Consider the following 20,000-nt stretch of genomic DNA (forward strand, 5'->3'; position numbering starts at 1 on the left):
TGAAACAGACTTTCAAATGGTTCACATAGGTATATAAATGAAGCAAACTTGGTAAAATGTTAACAGTTGTTGAGTGTAGGTGGTAGGTTTATGGGTGATCATTGTACTGTTCTTCAAACTTTTAAAAAATAATTTTCAGGGAATTCCCTGGCGGTCCAGTGGTTAGGTCTCTGCACTTTCACTGCCATGGCCTGGGTTCATTCCCTGATAGGGGAACTAAGATCCTGTAAGCCCTGTGGTGTGCCCCCCCAAAATAATAATAATTTTCATAATAAAAATTGGAAAAATATGATGTGGAATGGAACAAGATTGGCAAAATGTTGACAATTATTGAGGCTAGGTTATGGGAAATAGGAGTTCATTAAACTGCTTTCTCTACTCCTGTATATATCTGTAAATTTCCAAATTAAAACTTTTCTTTAAAAAATAGAGAAGAGCCCTGAAAGGGAATAAAACAAAATAAAAAGGATATTGAAAGAGACAGCTACTACAGGGTTATTATTTACCCTTGTTTGAGTTCTTCAGGTGTCAGTTCTGGCCTTAATATTAGTCAAGTATTATTGGGCAACCCCAATTCAGTGGAGTTATCTGAAAAGAGATAGCTTTCTGAAGTGGAAAATAAGGCTTGGGGTCTCCAATGCCTTTCCTCCCACCCTCCAAATGATGGGTGGGCATTAGGAACAACGTGAGATAGAAATAAAAAGAAGTCTGTCATTTGGCAAAGGCAAGGGGCAGAGCAAATACTGACAGAGAGCAAAGGAGGTAGGAAAATGTTAGGACACTCAGAAAAAAGCAAACCAAGGAGCAGGCTTACTGTGAGGCCTGGGCTGAAGGTCAGATTAACCTCAAGATTTTGCAGTTGGGTCATTTACACCCCAGGGGCTCTAAGAGCTGGGGTGAAAGTGAGTGGCTATCTGTGAAATCATCTCTAATAATGGGCGCAAAACAAAGATCAAATTAAAAGTTGATAAAATAATACAACATAACTCTACTAACAATAACATGGCTTCTGTTGGGACTGGCCAACAGTTGCAGCCAGCTTTGAAAAAGATGCATCCAATAGCAACACTTGATAATTTTATGAATCAATAAATTCTTCTCAGAAGTGGAACCAAATTAGTCAAGTGAGTGAACTTGCCTACAGCTACAAAACAACCTGATACAGGGAAATGATTCCGAAAAGACAGCAAACTGAAGACTCATCCTATGACTTAACAGTCCCCAAAGCTACAGTGTCAATTTGGATTTTTTATTTTTTTTTTTGGTACGCGGCCCTCTCACTATTGTGGCCTCTCCCGTTGCGGAGCACAGACTCCGGGCACGCAGGCTCAGCGGCCATGGCTCACGGGCCTAGCCACTCCGGGGCACGTGGGATCTTCCCGGACCGGGGCACGAACCCGTGTCCCCTGCATCGGCAGGCGGACTCTCAACCACTGCGCCACCAGAGAAGCCCTGGATTTTATTAATAGACCTAATGGGTTTCCTATCCTTTTCCATTTTCAATTAATTGTGTGTAAATCTTACTATACTTAGTTCCTAGTAAGAAAAGAATGGCAGAATCCCAGATCCTCTCATGGACATTGGGCCTAAGACAAAAACTGTGAGAACCACCATCTTTAGAGTCTTATACTGATGCACAAAACACGGCGCACCAACCTAGTGCTCTCGGGAGCCAGGCAAGTAATGTAACTGGCCTAAAGAAACGCAACAGGGGGACTTCCCTGGTGGCGCAGTGGTGCTACAGTTTCCGGCTTGAAATCTGAAACTTTATTGAAAATGTCTGATAAGTAACACAGAGAGTGGTCCCTCAAAAAAAAAAAAAGTCCATGGCCAGATATAGCTGTAAGCATCCAATTTTTCAACCTCTGGCAAAGATATATGTACCAAAACGCTCCCCACAGCAGTTAAATGTATAGCAAAGTTGAAAACATTCTAAAATTCCAGCAATAAAAGATTGGTTGAATGAAATGCTGTTAAAATAATGTTATCCACACACACACACACACACACACACACACACACACACACACATACTGATATGGAATCAACTCCAAAATAGATAATTAAATGGGAAAATGTTAGGTCCAAAAGAGGGCCTGTACTATGCTCCCATCTGATATAAAGTCGGGGTAGGGGCAATAGGAACAATGTAAGGTAGAAATAGAAAGGGAGGGGATATTTAACTATGTTCAGAATAGCTCTGGAAGTTTACAAAAGAATTTGGTAGTCGTGGTTGCCTTTGGGGAGGAAGCTGGAAATCTGGGATGAGAAGAGAACCTTACTTTTCACCGAGCATCCTATTAAAAATGTTACAATTTCCCCCCAAGTACATGTATTACTTTTAGCTTTCAAAAAGTTAATAGACTTTTGAGAAACAACAATAGCAAAACAGCAAGGTGTTGTGCATGTGACTTAGAAAAGCCAGGAAGGGGAAATGGGCTGTCCATGGTTAAAACTGGGGAAGGAGGTCAGTGAATTTTCTCCCTAATTTCTTTGTTTCTCTTTGTGTTTTCCCCCTTGAGCCACTTCTCATTATCTCTCCTTAATTTGTGGTTTGCTTGTCAACATCTGTTTCTCTTTCACCTCACAATCCCCCTGTGCCCACATCTCCCTCTCCTCCTCCTCGAAAAGGAAGAGCTGATGAGTAAATAAAAATGGAGTATGATTGGGAAAAAAACATTAGAATGGCCCCCAAATCCAGGACACTGGAAAACAGGCCTTGGTCTTAGATATCCTAATAAAATTAGAAGCTAGCTCTAATATATTTATTTTAAGCATTTATTTCATATAACTCACCCCAGGGACAAGTGGTAGATGCAATCCAGCCAACTAAAAACACTCCTTCCCTGTTCAAGCCCCACACTCAATCCCTAAGCCCTGTGGGTTCTACCTCAGTAAAATCTCTCAAGTCCACTCCTTCCTCTAGACCCATCTAGAGCCTCATTTCCTGCTTTCAGGCTCCTGTATGGTATCTCAGGCTCAGGAATTCTTGAACTTTCATCCCACGCCTTTTTACAACTCGGTGCCTCTGCAAAACTGCTTCTTCTGCCTGAAATCCACTGGGTTAAAAGCATAGACACAGGCGCCACACTGCCTGAGTTCGAATCCTGACTGAAGTTTTCTTCTTCCACAAAATGGAAGCAGAGTACCTACCTCACAGAGTTGCTGGGAAGATTAACACAAGTTATAAATGTACAGCACTTAGTGCCTGGCACATGATAAATGGTTGGTGTTAGCTGATGTTATTTATCAACTAGGAACCTCCTACGCATCCTGAGGCCCAGCCAGGACCTCACTCATTTCCCACTGGCACTGTCACTCCTTCCTTTGCTCCCCCACTGCTTGATCCCTGTCTCTGTTGTGGTCCCTTTTACTGTATTATAATAACCTATTCACATATCTATCTGCTCCCTTAGCTCTTGCAGGCCATGAAGAGCAGGGACTGTCTTATTCACCTTTGTACCTCAACACCCGGAACACAGTATTTCCTAAATAATACTTTTCCAGGGAATTAATCTAGCTCCATTGGGATACCTGTGATTCCCAAACATGCTATGGAGCTCTAGACCCTGTACCTAAGCACATGACTTTCCCAGTCCTTCACCGCCATCCACTTGGTAGATCTATTCTTTCATTTTTTTGTGTACTCATGTTTCTCCACTCACGGCCCTAAAGGTCAAACGTCACTTTCCCTGTGAAGTCATCTTTGACTCCTCCTTCACTTCCCAGTTATTTCTAGGTTTATATCTCTCTGGCATTTTATAGCATCTATACTAATTAGTTCTCTTAGATGTCTTTTTCCTCTACTCAACAGATCTTTGAGAACCCGATGTGTAATACCATGTATGGCACTTGGTAAATCAGTGGCCCTCAGTTCTAGCTATACATCAGAATCACCCACAGTGTTTTAAAAATCCTGATTTGCTGGGCCCCATCCTTATCAAGAGTCTTTCAGGCAAAGCCCTAAATCACTCTCTGATAGCTGATGGGCAGCCAGGGTTGAGAACCTTGGTAGCAGATATGAAAACTTATGCTAAAGACCTATATCCATTCATCAAACGGAAGACAGTAAAGATTCATTCCACTAAGCCTGAACCAATTCTGAAGGATCCTCCCACTAGAGACATATAAGGACAGTATGCTGTCTTCCTGATGACGCTCTGGTTCCTTACCATGAAACTGATGCACTTTAAAGGGTCCGTGGCAGGCGAAAGTAGCAGAATGTGCTAGACCCAACCACGGTAATGGCACAGGTGAACAGAGACCAGGAGAAACAGCTTTATTTAGACTGAGAGTTGGAGAGTGAGAGCAGGACCTGAGATAGCATCCTGAGCTAAGGAGTAGAGATCAGTTTCCAAAATGGCAGTCAGAGCTCATCAGCCAAATGGACTCCACTTCCCAGCAGCCTTGTAGTGAGTGCAATCAATAAAACGCCTGCTGGGAAATGTTTATTTGCCACTAGATCATCCAAGCATGCCACAATTACAAGAAAGGTACAGGTTGCTTTTTCCTTTCCATAATTAAATTTCCACAGCATCTCCCCAATCATGAGTATTACAAAAGAAAGTAATCACATTTTACAGATCTTAGACTTGTCTGCAGCATCTAGCTCAAATCTCACCATTTTCAAAAAATAGTTCTGCAAAATTCACCAGCTTAAAGTTCTATCCAAGCAGTGGGAAGACGGCCTTTGCTAGCCCATGGCAATTCTTTTCCCATTTTCCCTAGCCAGTTAGGGTTGAACAGCAGAGTGAGGCTTAGATTGCAGGGGTGGCGGGGGGAGGGACACAAGGGCTAATTTCCCCCAGTACAAGATGGCATCTGAAGCTTGATGGGAGAGCAGAACTGGAGAGACTTGAGGGAAGGGTCCAGGCCCTGTGTTCAGTCAGAGTCACTGCTGGAAGAGGAGGAGGAGGAGGAATGCTGCAAGGGGAAAGGGGAAAGGAGATACCATCAGACCCAGATGAACTTTGATCACTCCATGGGACATTCTTTGGTGCCCTACACCTCCACCCAAGTGCCCTTTGCTTTCTAAGAAGGTCAGGAGTCTTGAACCAGACTATCCCTTAAACAGCAAAAACAAGGATTTCCTTCAGCAGTGAGCATACAGGAATGGATGAAACCATCCTAAATCACTGCACAGAAGTTACTGCATTTGGAGCACATTTCCAATTTTCTTTACCTAATCCAATGCCTGGGCAAGGAATAAATTATAGGCACCAAGCATACAGTGCAGGGAAACAGCTGCTACCTTATAATAATGATTAGCTGCATGGACATTCCTAGTGGCTATGAGTCTAAGAAAAGTGAGTAGAATCAGCAGCTGTGTGTGCATCTGTCTCTACTTCTTCCTAAGTCCCAACTGGGAGAAAGTGAGGAAGGCGGGAGAGAAAGCTGGGAGAGTCCTAGTCAAGGTTCTTCACATGCATACTCCCATCAACAACTGTCATAAAAAACATTTTTTAGTCTCTCCATTCAATCTCCTTTCCTTCTCCTCAGACTTCTACCAAAGATCCAGAACTAGGATTAGCACCCAAAGCCATAAGGCAAATAAATACTAGGCAGAAAAATGTAAATTAAGGCCTCCTCAAGATCGAGGTTGGTTCAACACTTCCAGAATTGTCCTGAGAGCTACTTTTACCCTTGCTAATTAACACTCCTCTGGAATGCTACAAGGGGAAAAGGGAAAGGAGATATCATCAGACCCAGATGAACTTTGATCACTCCATGGGACATTCTTTGGTGCCCTACATCTCCACCCAAGTGCCCTTTGCTTTCTAAGAAGGTCAGGAGTCTTGAACCAGACTGTCCCTTAAACAGCAAAAGCAAGGATTTCCTTCAGCAGTGAGCATACAGGATACTTAGCCTTGGGGCTGAGCATGAAACTCAGGGTTTTATTTGAGGCTGAGAGTCACTGACTGCTCTTGTCCTGTTTCCCTGCCAGACAGTAGGACAATAAGGCCCACGTAATTACCACAACACCCTGAGAATACTGAAGGAGAGAAAGAAACTCCAGGAACTAGGGCCAGATTATTATCTGTTAATTATTATATAAGATTTTGCTTTGTCAAAGGACTGACTCTATTACTTGACATTTGACCACCTCAGTGGGTGTGTCCAACCTGCTAAAACAAACATGGGGTGGGGAGGGGTGGAATTCAGGGAAGAGAAAGGCAAATTAGAAAGGCTTTTGATTCTGATATCCATTCTAAGGCTCAGCCTAGCCCCTCCCAGATAGAAGACCTAATTAGCCTAATAATTCTTCTCAAGATTATCAAGATTATCAGATTCTTCCCAGTGGGAATCCTTTATACAATCGCTGCCCCATGTCCTCAGACTTCGAATCCTCCTTCCTTGCCCACCCACTGCCTCTCTAGTCCCTCTGAGGGGGCACCCCTTACTAGCCAGGATCCAGAGGGCACTGACCTTGCCATGTTTGTGGTGTTTCTGCTTCTTCTTATGAGCTTTTCTCATTTTCTTTTGCATCTTCTTGTCAATCACCATTCCTGGTCCTACCATGCCAGGAGCCAATGGATTCACAGGACACATGCCAGGGGCAGGTGGTGGGTATGGAGGGGGGTAGGGACCTGAGGGTTGGCATCCTGGATACCCTGGTTGTGGCACAGGGTGACAGGGCCCACCAGGGGGAAAGGCTGGATGCCCCTGGGGTGCTCCTGGGGGAGTGGGAAAGGGGCCTGGAGGAAAGGTAGGGGTGGCAGGTGGTGGATGGGCAGGATTGCAACCTCCAGGGTACCCGACGTTAGGGGGGTGTGGATATGGCCCTGGCTGCCCTGGTGGAAGAAGCAAAGAATCAATTAAGATTAGAACTGCCCAGAACCTCTGACAACAAACAGCAACAAAAAGAAGAGGATTTCGTTTCTCACTCAATAGTTAAAGGCAAACGGAAAGGTGAGGAAAGAAAATGGAGGGTAGGGGAGACAAACTTACATAAGAGAGATAATAGGTAACGTCCCTGGCAGGGCGGGGGAGAAAGGGAGACAGTGAACTCTAGGGAAGGATGAGAACATCGGTCAGCTATGGACTGAGGACTTTGCTTTTGCGGGTTCGGGGAGAGGTGGAGGAGAAACTGACACAGAAACCTTCTGTTGTGGCCCTTCTGAAAAGGGGTTGGAGCAAGAAAGGAGATCCCCCAAACACCTACCGGCATTGGGATTCCACATGTTCAGCTATTTCTTCCAGCCTGAGGAGAAACAAATGAAGGCAAGAAGCTGACGGCCCAGAAATGGGCAGGGGTTTTAGAGACCAAGCTCAACTCCAACGCCTCCCGCTCCGCAACAGCGGAAGAACAGCCTCTCAGAGAACTACCACGACCTCCACAGAAGAAATGTTTCTTTCCACCCGTTCCTTCGCCCCCAACACCTATTCTATTCCTAGTTCCCTAACCACAGGAACCTAGCTCCCAGGGCCCCTCCACCTTCCACTAGCTCTGGCCGCGGCTGGAGGTTTCTAAGTCCTCCGGAGAGGGGCAGACTCCGCGAATCTCGCTATCCCCATCACTCAGAGACCGAGTCCGGAAGACTTTAGCCACCTATAAGCTGCGAAGGGATCTTAACTTAACCGCTCCCGGAGAAGAGTGACGGGGGACAGGACCCCCACCCCAGGCTAAGAAAAGGACCTGCCCTGAGGCGAAAGGAGGTAGGCGGCTCAGGAAAGATTCTCAAACGCTTACATGGCTAGACATACCCCCTCCCACATTAAAAAAGGCAAGTAGAGATCCTGGCTCCCAGCTGCGAAGGGACCCCCCTCACCCAGGAATGGAAAAAGAAGGAAACTGAGGAATCCAGGCGTCCCGTCACCTCTACACCACTGCTTGGGTGGACTCCTTCTTTCAGCCTCCACTCTCACTTCCTGGTCACCCTCTCACCTTAAGCTTCAGCATCCGCCTCTGCTACCGCCTGATTGGTGCTATGTGGTCATTCAGCGTTACGATTGGAGAACATAGTCGTCAATCACTCTAGGCTGGAAGGCTGCGTTTGCGGTAGGGGCGGAGCCAGGCGCTTCAGGACGCGGCAGTACAGAGGAGCGGGCGGGCCGGAAATTCCTGGGGGCGGGGCTAGGAGAAACCGGCTAGGAGAGGGCGGGGCCAGTTTCTGGGCGAAGTCCTTGAGTGCCTTGGGGAAACTCAACCCTTGACCTCTGAGCCCTGAGTCCAGTGGGTGCCACACCTTGTAATGTGAATATACTGTAATAAGCGGTATACAAACATATATATATATATATATATATATATATATATATATATATATATATATATATATATATATATACATGGATGGAGCGCTTAAGGAAGGGCGGAGAGCTGCTAAATCTCACCCCAAGCCTCAATATTGCCGCCTCCCTCTTAGTCCCCACAGGAAATAAGAAAACATTCTTGGGGAAAATAGAGATTTCTAATCTCTCCTAGGATTCTCTATCTCAATTGCATAGCTCCGCCATCTGTCAAATTGCATAAACCAGAAACCAAGAAGTCATCCTGATGGCTCTCTCTTTCCTTCACCTTTCCCTCACATCTCCTTCCAACTTCAGGAAGGGTCCATTTTGTTTCCCAAATAAATCTAGAATCACTACACTTCTCTCCATCGTCTCTGCTCCCAGCCTACCATCATCTCTCAACTGGATTGCAGCAATGGCCTCTATTTTTTTAATAACACAATTAACAAGCTTGATTTAATGAATATATATAGAACCATACACCCAAAATTTAAAAATACTTATCCTTCTTAAGCATACATAAAACATTTTTAAAAATTGGTCTCAACTAATATAATTCAAATTTCAGAGGATTATGTATTATATACTGTATTCTTTGACCACAACGTAAAATATAAATACAAATGAAACCGAGCAGGACCCTGTGGGGCCCTCACGGGTACAAAAGCCTTTCTGTGTCCCCTTTTCTAGTTTGTAGGAAAAAGGGTTTAGCCTCCTAGACCTTCCCTGAATTCCAAAGGGCAGATTCAAACAGTTGCTAATTAGGGAAGGGAGGGAATGCAGAAACAAAGGATGAACAGTCAAAAAACAATAGTGCATCAATAAAGCAGGGTCCTGGTTTCTCCTGAAGGTGAGACAGGCTGGGACCTGGGACCCTTTGCTGCAGTGCTGCAGTTTTTGCACCTGGACACACCTCTCCTCGAGCAAAAAAATACAAAGAGACTGTACGGGACTAAAAATAATGTTCATGCACAGTTGAGGCAAATTCTGGACAAAAGATACAAAAGAGACCAAAAACCCAACTGCCACTTTTGAAGAGCCTGCAGCAAATGCAGGGTACTGCGCATGCCCCCTGCACACACCACCACCTAAGGGGTGGGCAAAACACCTAAGCCACCCCTCCAACCCGACCCCTGGACACACCCCTAGCCTCACCCCACATGAGGAACAAGCTCACCACCCACCCCTCAGGGAGCCAGCCAGAGAGGGAACCTGTTGTACATTCTTGCTCCCCCCTGCTGTAGCAGGGGCCCCAGTAAAGCCTTGCCTGAATTTCTTGTCTGACCTCTGATCAATTTCTATTGATTAGGGAGGCCAAGAACCCTCATCTGTAACAAAGGGATATACATAACAATATATTTTTGAGTTATTCTGTGAAAACTAAGACCCCCTACCCAGTTGGAGGATGGTAAATTCCAGCTGAGCACAAGATTCCCGGAATACCATCTCAGTTACCTCACCACCAACCAATTAGAAGAAAGTCACATGTCCTGCAGGCCTCGCCCCAAACTTTGCCTATAAAAACTCCTCCGCGAAAAAACATCAAAAAATTTGCGTCTTTTGAGCACAAACCACTGGTTCTCCTTGCTCAGTCCCGCAATAAACCTTTCTCTGCTCCAAACTCCAATGTTCTGGTTTGGCCTCACTGTGCGTCGGGCACATGAGCTTGTGTGCATTCAGCAACACAAACATACATTTGGAAGTTAAAAAAAAAACAGTCTTGCAAATAACTTTGGGTCAAAGTGTAATACATGATGGAAATTAAATACTTTGAACTCAACCATAATGAAAACATTACATCCCAAATTTGTGAGGTACAAAAAATTTGAAGATAAATTTTATACTGAGTTTGTCATCTTGAACTAAAATTTTTGATAGATTTTTAATTTTTTTAGATATTTATTTATTTATTTGGTTGCGCTGGGTCTTAGTTGCAGTGCATGGGATCTTCGTTGTAGCATGTGGGATCTTTAGTTGCAGCATGTGAACTCTTAGCTGCAGCATGTAGACTCTTAGTTGAGATATGTGGGATCTAGTTTCCTGACCAGGGAATAAACCCAGGCCCTCTGCATTGAGAGCGCAGAGTCAACCACTGGACCACCAGGGAAGTCCCAATTTTTTTTTTTTGCTGTACGTGGGCCTCTCACTGCTGTGGCCTCTCCCATTGCGGAGCACCGGCTCCGGACGCGCAGGCTCAGCGGCCATGGCTCACAGGCCCAGCCGCTCCGCGGCATGTGGGATCTTCCTGGACCGGGGCACGAACCCGTGTCCCCTGCAACGGCAGGCGGACTTTCAACCATTGCGCCACCAGGGAAGCCTGGAAGTCCCAATTTTTAATTAAAATTTTTTTGTTATATATATTTTATTGAAATACAGTTGACATACAATATTATGTTTTACATAACCATAGTACACATTGTTATATTTTTATATCAGTTTTGTGCTAAATATTTGAGATGAGTTGGGACTGGCACTTTTTTTGTTTTTGTTTTTAACGCAATTTATATCTGAGTTACTTCTTCCTTGTAAGATCATTGAGTTTGAAAGAAATTATTGATGTGTCTATATGGGCATGATGCCTCTTAGAATTTAAATATTTAAAACTATTTCTTTTTTAAAGCAGCTTTATTGAAATATAGTTCATATACCATACAATTCACTCATTTAAAGGGTACAGTTCAATAGTTTTTAGCATATTCTGAGCTTGTGCAACCATTGCCATTATTTAATTTTAGAACATTTTTTGTCCCCCTTAAAATAATTCCACACCCCATTAGTAGTGAATCCTCATTCCTCTCCCTACCTCTCCCCCATTCCGCCCAAGCCCTTAGCAACCACTAATCAATTTATAAATTCTCCTATTTTATACAAACGGAAAATTGTACAACATGTGGCCTATCGTGACTGGCTTCTTTCACTTTGCATAATATTTCAAGGTTCATCCATGTTGTAGTATGAATCAGTAGTTCATTCTTTTTTATGAAGGTAATACTGAATAATATGCCACTGTTTGGATATACCACATTTAGTTTATCCATTCAACAGCTGATGGACATTTGAATTGTTTTTACGTTTTGCCTATTATATATATCACTGCTATGAACATTCATGTACAAATTTGTGCATGACCATATGTGTTTTTTATTATCAGCATAGAAATGTATTTGAATTCAAAATTATATGGTTATATTTAGAATAATGTAATAATTATCTAAAACACATATCATCCTTGGCTCTGAAATAGTTCTAAAGATGTCATTCTTTTTTTTATGTCATTTTTTTGAAGTCAAAAAACATGTAGTAAGAATGTACAAGGAGGACTGCCCTGGTGGCGCAGTGGTTAAGAATCCACTGGCCAATGCTAGGGGACACGGCGTCGAGCCCTGGTCCGGGAAGATCCCACATGCAGCAGAGCAACTAAGCCTGCACACCACAACTACTGAGCCTGCGCTCTAGAGCCCGCGAGCCACAACTACAGAGTGCACAAGCCACAACTACTGAAGCCTGTGCGCCTAGAGCCCGTGCTCCGCAACAACAGAAGCCACCTCAATGAGAAGCCTGGGTGCCGCGATGAAGAGTAGCTCCCACTCACTGCAACTAGAGAAAGCCCATACAGCAACGAAAAACCAACACAGCCAAAAATAAATAAATAAATAAAATTACTAAAAAAAAAAAAAAAGAATGTACAAGGAAACAAAAATATAAAAAACAAGTTTGCTGAGTATTGGGAGTTGTTACAAGAGAGACACACCAAGATAAATGTAACAGAGTCCAAATTATACACCATGCAGCAAGGCGTTCTCTTGCTTTATCAACTCCTAGAAAATAAATTAGTAACCCCAGTAATGCAAGAATACCACCACTTGGTTAAAAGGACAAACTTTCTGAGGGACACAGGTAGTAATTCACTATACTTCCCCTTTCTGTAAGTCCTTTCTTCACACCAGTTTATTTTTGTTCCCCTAAAATATGTTTTATCCTTTTTAAAAAAATGTGGTTTTATTTGTAAGTTGAAGTAAATAATATCCTGATTGAAATATGCAACTATTTAGTTAAAGATGTTCAGGGATCAAATTTTTGAAAAAGGTCAGTCAGCTAGTTAGCAGGGACCACCAGTAGCTAACAGAAAAAAATTTTTCAGATATTATATGTTTGCTAAATGGATTTTTAAAAAAAAAGGGCTTCCCTGGTGGCGCAGTGGTCGAGAGTCCGCCTGCCGATGCAGGGGATACGGCTTCGTGCCCCGGTCCGGGAGGATCCCACATGCCGTGGAGCAGCTGGGCCCTGAGCCATGGCCGCTGGGCCTGCGCGTCCGGAGCCTGTGCTCCACAACGGGAGAGGCCACAACAGTGAGAGGCCCGCGTACCGCAAAAAAAAGAAAAAAAAAAAAAGAATAAGCAGTTAAAAATGGGTGAAAAATCCCAGGGTTTACTGTGACCAAGACAATCAAAAGCAGACAGACCCATTTACTTGTGGAGCAAGCTATAAGGAGGTTCCAAGATAGACTCTGGTTTCCAACAGTGTCCACCGCCAAAGGGCAAACTCAGAATGTCTCCTCCTCTGTAGAAACTGGAACACGATGAGCAGGCTTTCTCTGAGTAGCCCTTCACATACATCATCCTGTAGATCTGATGGGCTTGACTGCCCAGAATGATTGGGCTCTTTGTGCTAACCACAGAGTCTTGTGCTAATCCCAGATCCTTAGTCATGAGTGTTGTTCTGAATCCACCCTGATAGTTATTAGGCAAGGGAACTCCGTGAATCATGCCAGGTATGGGATTATAAGTATCACTTGACCAAAGCTGTCCTGAGCTCACATATAGGATTTTAGCCAATGGTTTTGGGTCAAGCCCCAACCTGATTCCCAGATTCATAGCATCAGCAGTTCCAATCATACCATACCAGCAGCGTGTTGTAGCCGATCCTCACAGCCTGCCCAGTCCCAAGGGCTCCCAATGCACCACATTGGAGCCCTTGCACCCCAGCAACTCTTGGGCAGCAGCAAATTCATCTGTGATTCCTCCCACCATAAACATTAGGTTCCCAGACTGAGCAGCTCCCACACCACCAGAAACAGGGGCATCCATGAAAATTGCTCCCATTTTCTCAACTTTTTGGCCAATTCTTTCGAAACTGTAGGATCAATAGTACTGGAGTCTATTAATAGTGAGCCTTTCTTCACTTTTGTTGGAATTCCATTTGCTCCAGAATAAGCTTCTATTGCACTGATACTGGTGGACAACTCTGTAATAATTCCGTCAGCTTTTTTGGCTACATCTGCTGGGGAAGACACTACCTGTATACCTGCATCGAGAAATTCTTTGCATGCATCAGGGAACACATCATAAATAACAAGCGGATAGCCATGTTTCATGAGATTTTTTTGCCATTGGATGCCCCATTTGCCTAGTCCAGTGGATCCAGCTGGAATCTTAGAAACCATTGACCTAGGACACACCACTGCAAGGCTGGCCCCTGCCAGCGGCTCCAGTAGGGAGGCCCGAGGCCCTCCACAGAGCTGTAAGGAGGCTGCCTTGCTGCCCTGGCTCATCCACTGACTGTGAGGGTGCGTGGGGACGCGTGCAACCACCACATGTTTTCAATTCTGTTGGGTATTTACTTAAGAGAGGAATTGCTAGGTAATACGGTAACTGTATGTTTAACTTTTTTGAGGAACTGCCAGACTACTTTCCAAAATAGCCACACCATTTTATACCCCCACCAGCAATGTATAAGTGTTCCAATTACCCCACATCTGCACCAGCACTTGTTGCTGTCTGTCTTTATTAGTATAGCCATGCTAGTGGGTATGAAGTGGTGTTTCATTAAATGTCCTGTCAGCATCCACTCTGGCCCTCTTCTAATTCATTCTCCCACCTCAGAAATTGTTTTCTAAAGCCAACTGTGACATCACCCTACTGCTTAAGATTCTTCAACGGCTTTGCATTATCCTTAAGACAAAGGTGGAAAGTATTTTTACATGTACGTATTCATTTTTGTTGAATAGGTAATATGTTCACATGCTTTTTTTTTGCACTATGAGGGCCTCTCACTGTTGTGGCCTCTCCCGTTGCGGAGCACAGGCTCCGGACGCGCAGGCCCAGCGGCCATGGCTTACAGGCCCAGCCGCTCCACGGCATGCAGGATCCTCCCGGACCGGGGCACGAACCCGTATCCCCTGCATCGGCAGGCGGACTCTCAACCACTGCGCCACCAGGGAGGCCCTGTTCACATGCTTTGAAAACCAAAAAGGACCAAGAGGTAGAAAGTGAAAAGTCTCCCTCTCACTCTTGTTCTCCTTTACCCAGCCTCCCCCCAACCCACATAGCCCACACAACCACATAACTGGTTTCTTATATATACTTCCACAGTTTCTTCATTACAATCAAGCAAATACTGATATAAATTTATATCCCCTCTTTTAAGTATACAAACAGCAAACTATGCAGAGTTTAATTTGCAACTTTTCCCCCCACTTAATATATCTTGGGGATGTTTCCATACCAGTCAGCACAGTGCGTCTTCAGTCTTTTTCACAACCCTATTTGATTCTTTTGTATGATGTACCATAATCAATTTAACCAGTCAAAAGATATTTGTGTTATTTTCAATCTTCTGCTACTAAAAACAATGCTGCAACAAATAACCTGACAAATATGTCATTTTACATATTTTTACTTTTTTATAGGTATTGATGAATTACCCTCCATAGAGGTTATATTTATTTACATTCTCACCAGCAATACATGAGTGTCTGTTTCCTCCAACTTGTCCAACAAAAAAATACTCAAAATCTTATTACTGCAATGTCTGCAGTGGTCTGGCCCTGCTACCTTGCTGGTCTCCTCTCATACTACTCACCCCTGGCTTTCTGCTCTTCAGCCCCTAGGCTTCTTTCATCCCTCCAGAAGATCTTGGTTCCATTTGCAGGAGGGCCTTTGCACTTGCTGCTTCTGCAGCCTGGAATGCTCTCCCCATCTCTCTCCACTTTGCCTAATTAAATCCTGCTCATTCATCAGCTCTCAGCTCCAGGATCACTTCTTCAGGGAAGCCTCCTTGACACCCTAGTCAGGTAAAACTCCTTTGTTGCAGCGTCTAGTCGAATCTTGTCTTTCCTTTAGCACACCTATCTCAGTTTATAATTAGACATGAATCAGTAATTACTTAATGTTAGCTTCCTACATTAGACTGTAAGCTTCTTGAAAGTAAGGACGCTTAACAGTTCACACAGTGCCTGGTACATAGGATGGTATAAATGAATACACTGTTAAATAAATAACTACATGAATGAATGAATGAACAAATGGACAAAGAGGAATAGAGCAAGGTGGTTCTGGAGTTAGAGACCTGTATTCAAATCCTGACTTCGACACTTATTATGTGACCTTGAGTAAGTTATTTAACCTCAATTCCCTCATTTGTAAAACAGTGGCAATGGTACCTACCTCATAGGGTTGTGATGAGATAATCGTGTGTCTGTCACATAATAAGTACTTACTATATGCTACCATGTATTACTATCATGATTCTTGTTAATATTAAGAACTTTTACTGTTAGACTAGGATGATTTTAACCTCTCTTCAGGACCCTCATAGGTTGCCAATATCCTGCATACCTCTCTTCACCTACCTGCTAGTTGGGAAATTCTTCCTCAGATTTAAACTCAGATTTTTTTTTTTTTTCCCACTCCAAGCAGCTTGTGGGATATTAGTTCCCTGACCAGGGATGGAACCCGTGACCCCTGCTGTGGAAGCACAGAGTCCTAACCACTTGACTGTCAGGGAATTCCCTAAACGCAGATTATTTAAAAAGCATTTAAATAATGCTTGTAAAGCTCATTTCTCTGATTCATTAAATCATTAATGATTTACCATGCTTCTGTCATTCATTCATTCAACAAATATTTCTCAAGCTATCCAGGTACTGTTCTAAGCACTAGGGATAGAGTGAAAACACAGAGAAAAAATCCTTGCCTTCATCGAGGTAATAACTTGGTGGGAGAGGCAGAATATAAATAAATATATAATAAAATGTCAGATAGTGATGTGTACTATGTAGAAAAATTAACTGAAATAAGGGGAGGAGCTGTGGTGCCAGTATTTACAGATCCTTGTAAGCCATGGGAAAGAGTTTAGATTTTATTCTAAGTGTGAATGGAAGCCTCTGGAGGGTTATGAGCAAAGGAATGACATGATCTGATTTTCATTTTAAAAAAGTGATTCTGTAAACCAATGTCTATAGAAGCATTATTCATAACAGCCCAAAGATGGAAACAACCCAAATGTCCATCAACAGATGAATGGATAAACAAAATGTGGTATATGCATGCAATGGAATAGCATTCAGCCCTAAAAAGGAGGGAGAGTCTGACACATGCTACACTATGGATGAACCTTGAAGATATTATGCTAAGTGAATTAAGCCAGGCACAAAAAGACAAATGCTGTATGATTCCACTTACATGAAGTACCTAGAGTAGTCAAATTCATAGAGACAGAAAGTAATCAGCAGGGACTGGAGGCAGTGGGGAATGGAGATTGATTGTTTAATAGGCACAGAATTTAAGTTTAGAAAGATGACATACAGAGTGAATGTATTTAACGTCACTGTGCTGTACGCTTAAAAATGGTTAAAATGGTAAAATAATAATAATAGTAATTATTATTATTATTCTGGCTACTGTGTGGTGAAGGAACAAAATAGGGAGAAATGGTTGAAGTGGAAGCAGAGAACCCAGTTAGGAGGCTACTACTGTACTCCAGAGGAGGAATGGTGGTGGCTTGGATGGAAGTTGTAGGGATGATCAGGAGGGGTCAGACTCTGGGTTTTTTGTTTTTTTTTTTTAATCGAAGTACAGTTGATTTACCAGGTATTTTTTTTTAAGGTAGAGCTTAGCAGATTTGGACTGGAGGTAGAGGTGAAAGAAACAGAGAAATGAAGGATGAACCCAAGAATATTGAGCAACTAGGAAATAATTGTGTCATTTACTGAAATAAGACGGGGGAGGAGCAGATGTGAGTACTTTTGGACAAAGTTAAGTTTCGGATGGCTATCAGATATCCAAGTGGAAGTGTTAAGAAGGCAGTTGGATTTGGCAGTCTGGCGCTCAGGGAGAGGTCTCGTCTGAAGAGAAAAAATCGAGAGTTATCAAGGTATCTAAAGGAGCCAGTAAGCCAGAAAGAGAAAAACAAATATCGTATATTAATGCATATATGTGGAATCTAGAAAAATGGTACAGATGAACCTATTTGCAGGGCGGGAATAGAGACGCAGACATAGAGAATGGACATGTGGACACGGCGGGGAAAGGAGAGGGTGGGACAAATTAGGAGATTAGGATTGACATATATACACTACCATGCGTAAAATAGCTAGCGGGAACATGCTATAGAGCACAGGAAGCTCAGCTCAGTGCTCTGTGATGACCTAGATGGGCGGGATGGGGGGGTGTGGGAGGGAGGTCCAAGAGGGAGGGGATATAGGTATACATAAAGCTGATTCACTTCATTGTACAGCAGAAACTAACACAACATTGTAAAGTAATTATACTCCAATAAAAATAAGTAAATAAACAAATAAAGGAGCCAGATAGGGACTTCCCTGGTGGTCCGGTGGTTAAGAATCCACCTTCCAATGCAGGGGACACAGGTTCAATTTCTGGTCGGGGAACTAAGAACCCACATGCTGTGGGGCAACTAAGCCCGCACGTCACAACTACTGAGCCCATGCGCCACAACTAGAAAGCCTGCATGCTCTGGAGCCCATGTACTCTGGAGCCCATGCGCCACAACTACAGAACCTGTGCGCCACAACTAGAGAGCCCATGTGCCGCAACTACTGAGCCCAAGCACTCTGGAGCCCACGCGCCACAACTAGAGGGAAGCCCTCGCACTGCAACAAAGAGCCCGTGTGCCACAACTAAGACCTGACACAGCCAAAAATAAATAAATAAATATTTTTAACAAATAAAAATTTTTTAAAATTCAAGGAGCCAGATAAGCTCAGCCAGGGAGCAGGGGTAGCCAGAGTAGAAAAGAGGGCCCAGCCCATGGCCTCAGGCCTGCCAATATTTAGAAACTGGCAAGAGAAGAGGAATGAGCAAAGGATAAGAAAGGATACAGATTTTCCCCTGCTTCAGTGAGGAAGTGGAAAATCAGAGGAAAGTGTGAAGAAAAGATTCAAGGAGGGAGCTATCAAATGTTCAAATGCTGCTGATAAATTATGTAGGATGCAGACTGAGAACTGGTCATTGGGTTTTGCACGAATAGTGAACTTTTTAAAATAAATTTATTTATTCATTTACTTATTTATTTTGGCTGCGTTGGGTCTTCGTTGCTGCGTGTGGGCTTTCTCTAGTTGCAGAGATCAGGGCCTACTCTTTGTTGCAGTGCACGGGCTTCTCACTGCGGTGGCCTCTCCTGTTGTGGAGCACGGGGCCCTAGGTGTGTGGGCTTCAGTAGCTGCGGCATGCGGGCTCAGTAGTTGTGGCTTGCGGGCTTAGTTGCTCCACGGCATGTGGGGTCTTCCCGGACCAGGGATCGAACCCGTGTCCCCTGCGTTGGCAGGTGGATTCTTAACCACTGCGTCACCAGAGAAGTCCCAAGAATAGTGAACTTTTTAAGAGTGGTTTCTGGTTTTTTTTTAAGATGTTGGGGGTAGGAGTTTACTAATTAATTTATTTTAGTGCTTTGCTGTGTTGGGTCTTCGTTTCTGTGCGAGGGCTTTCTCTAGTTGTGGCAAGCGGGGGCCACTCTTCATCGCAGCGCGCGGGCCTCTCACTATCACGGCCTCTCTTGTTGCGGAGCACAGGCTCCAGACGCGCAGGCTCAGTAGTTGTGGCTCACGGGCCTAGTTGCTCCGCGGCACGTGGGATCTTCCCAGACCAGGGCTCGAACCCGTGTCCCCTGCATCGGCAGGCGGACTCTCAACCACTGCACTGCGCCACCAGGGAAGTCCTAAGAGTGGTTTTAATTACATTCTAGGGCTGAAATTTTGCCTGCAACGAATTGAGAAGAGAACGAAACGTGAGAAGGTGGAGGCAGTAAATAAAAGCAATTCTTCCAAGGAGTGTTGGTAAACAAGAAGCAGAGAAATGGAGCAGTAATCATAAGAGAATGGGCGAAAAAAAAAAAGAGGATGGGCAGTCTGGGAAGGGCTTTTTAAGATGGGAGAATTTAAATCATGTTTGTAAACTGATGTGAATAATCCAGTAGAGGGAAAAAATGCTTTTGCTGGAGAAAGAAGGGATAACTGAAGGAGCAAATTTCCTGTGACCAGGAAAAGAGGGGTTCAAGTTTACATGAGGAGACATTGACCCTAGATAGGACAGTTCACTTAGTACAGTGTAGTGGTTGAGAGAATGACCTCTTGTTACCTGAAAACTGGGTTCACCTCTTGGTAGGTGTCAAGCCTAAAGACACAACCAAGCCAAAGAAGAAGGAAGAAGAAGGAAGGATTTATTGCTTGCAGCAAGTAAGGAGAACACTGGGAATCTGTCCCAAAGCAGTGTTTCCCTGAACAGCAAAATTGAGGAATTTTTAAGCTAAGGGTACATGCATATTCATAAAGGGGCTTGAGCAGAGGAAAATTCAGCATAGAAGTGGGGCAAAGGTTGACAGAGTCCAGCTTTAGTTGATTGAAGTCATGAGTGTCAGAAAAGGTGAACATCATCATTCCATTCTCCGCCTCGGTGGGAGCCTGCAGAACTTAGCAGATTGTTATATACCCCCCTTGAGGAGGAATTAGGACTCTGTTTTATCCCTGAACT

The 20,000-nt window shown here is 43.8% G+C and overlaps 1 protein-coding gene and 1 pseudogene across 1 annotated transcript; both read right to left on the reverse strand.

Moving 5' to 3' along the window:
• Positions 1–4,881: 4,881 nt before the first annotated feature.
• On the reverse strand, positions 4,882–7,181 carry PRR13 (proline rich 13). The gene is made up of 3 exons (XM_065888083.1): positions 7,163–7,181; positions 6,427–6,791; positions 4,882–4,923 (listed from the first exon to the last, which is right to left on the reverse strand). Exons 1-3 carry the CDS (start codon positions 7,179–7,181, stop codon positions 4,882–4,884), a joined length of 426 nt encoding a protein of 141 aa, XP_065744155.1.
• A 5,517-nt stretch (positions 7,182–12,698) lies between these two features.
• Positions 12,699–13,783, reverse strand: LOC136131378 (3-hydroxyisobutyrate dehydrogenase, mitochondrial pseudogene; annotated as a pseudogene).
• Between the last annotated feature and the right edge of the window lie 6,217 nt (positions 13,784–20,000).

Source organism: Phocoena phocoena, chromosome 11, assembly GCF_963924675.1.
Source record: "Phocoena phocoena chromosome 11, mPhoPho1.1, whole genome shotgun sequence".
Lineage (NCBI taxonomy): Eukaryota > Metazoa > Chordata > Mammalia > Artiodactyla > Phocoenidae > Phocoena > Phocoena phocoena.

Excerpts from the sequence above, each read along its gene's own strand:
- PRR13 (XM_065888083.1), bottom strand. Across the intron at positions 4,924-6,426 it reads AACACCACAAACATGGCAAG|CATTCCTCCTCCTCCTCCTC; the intron begins GTCAGTGCCCTC and ends TTCCCCTTGCAG.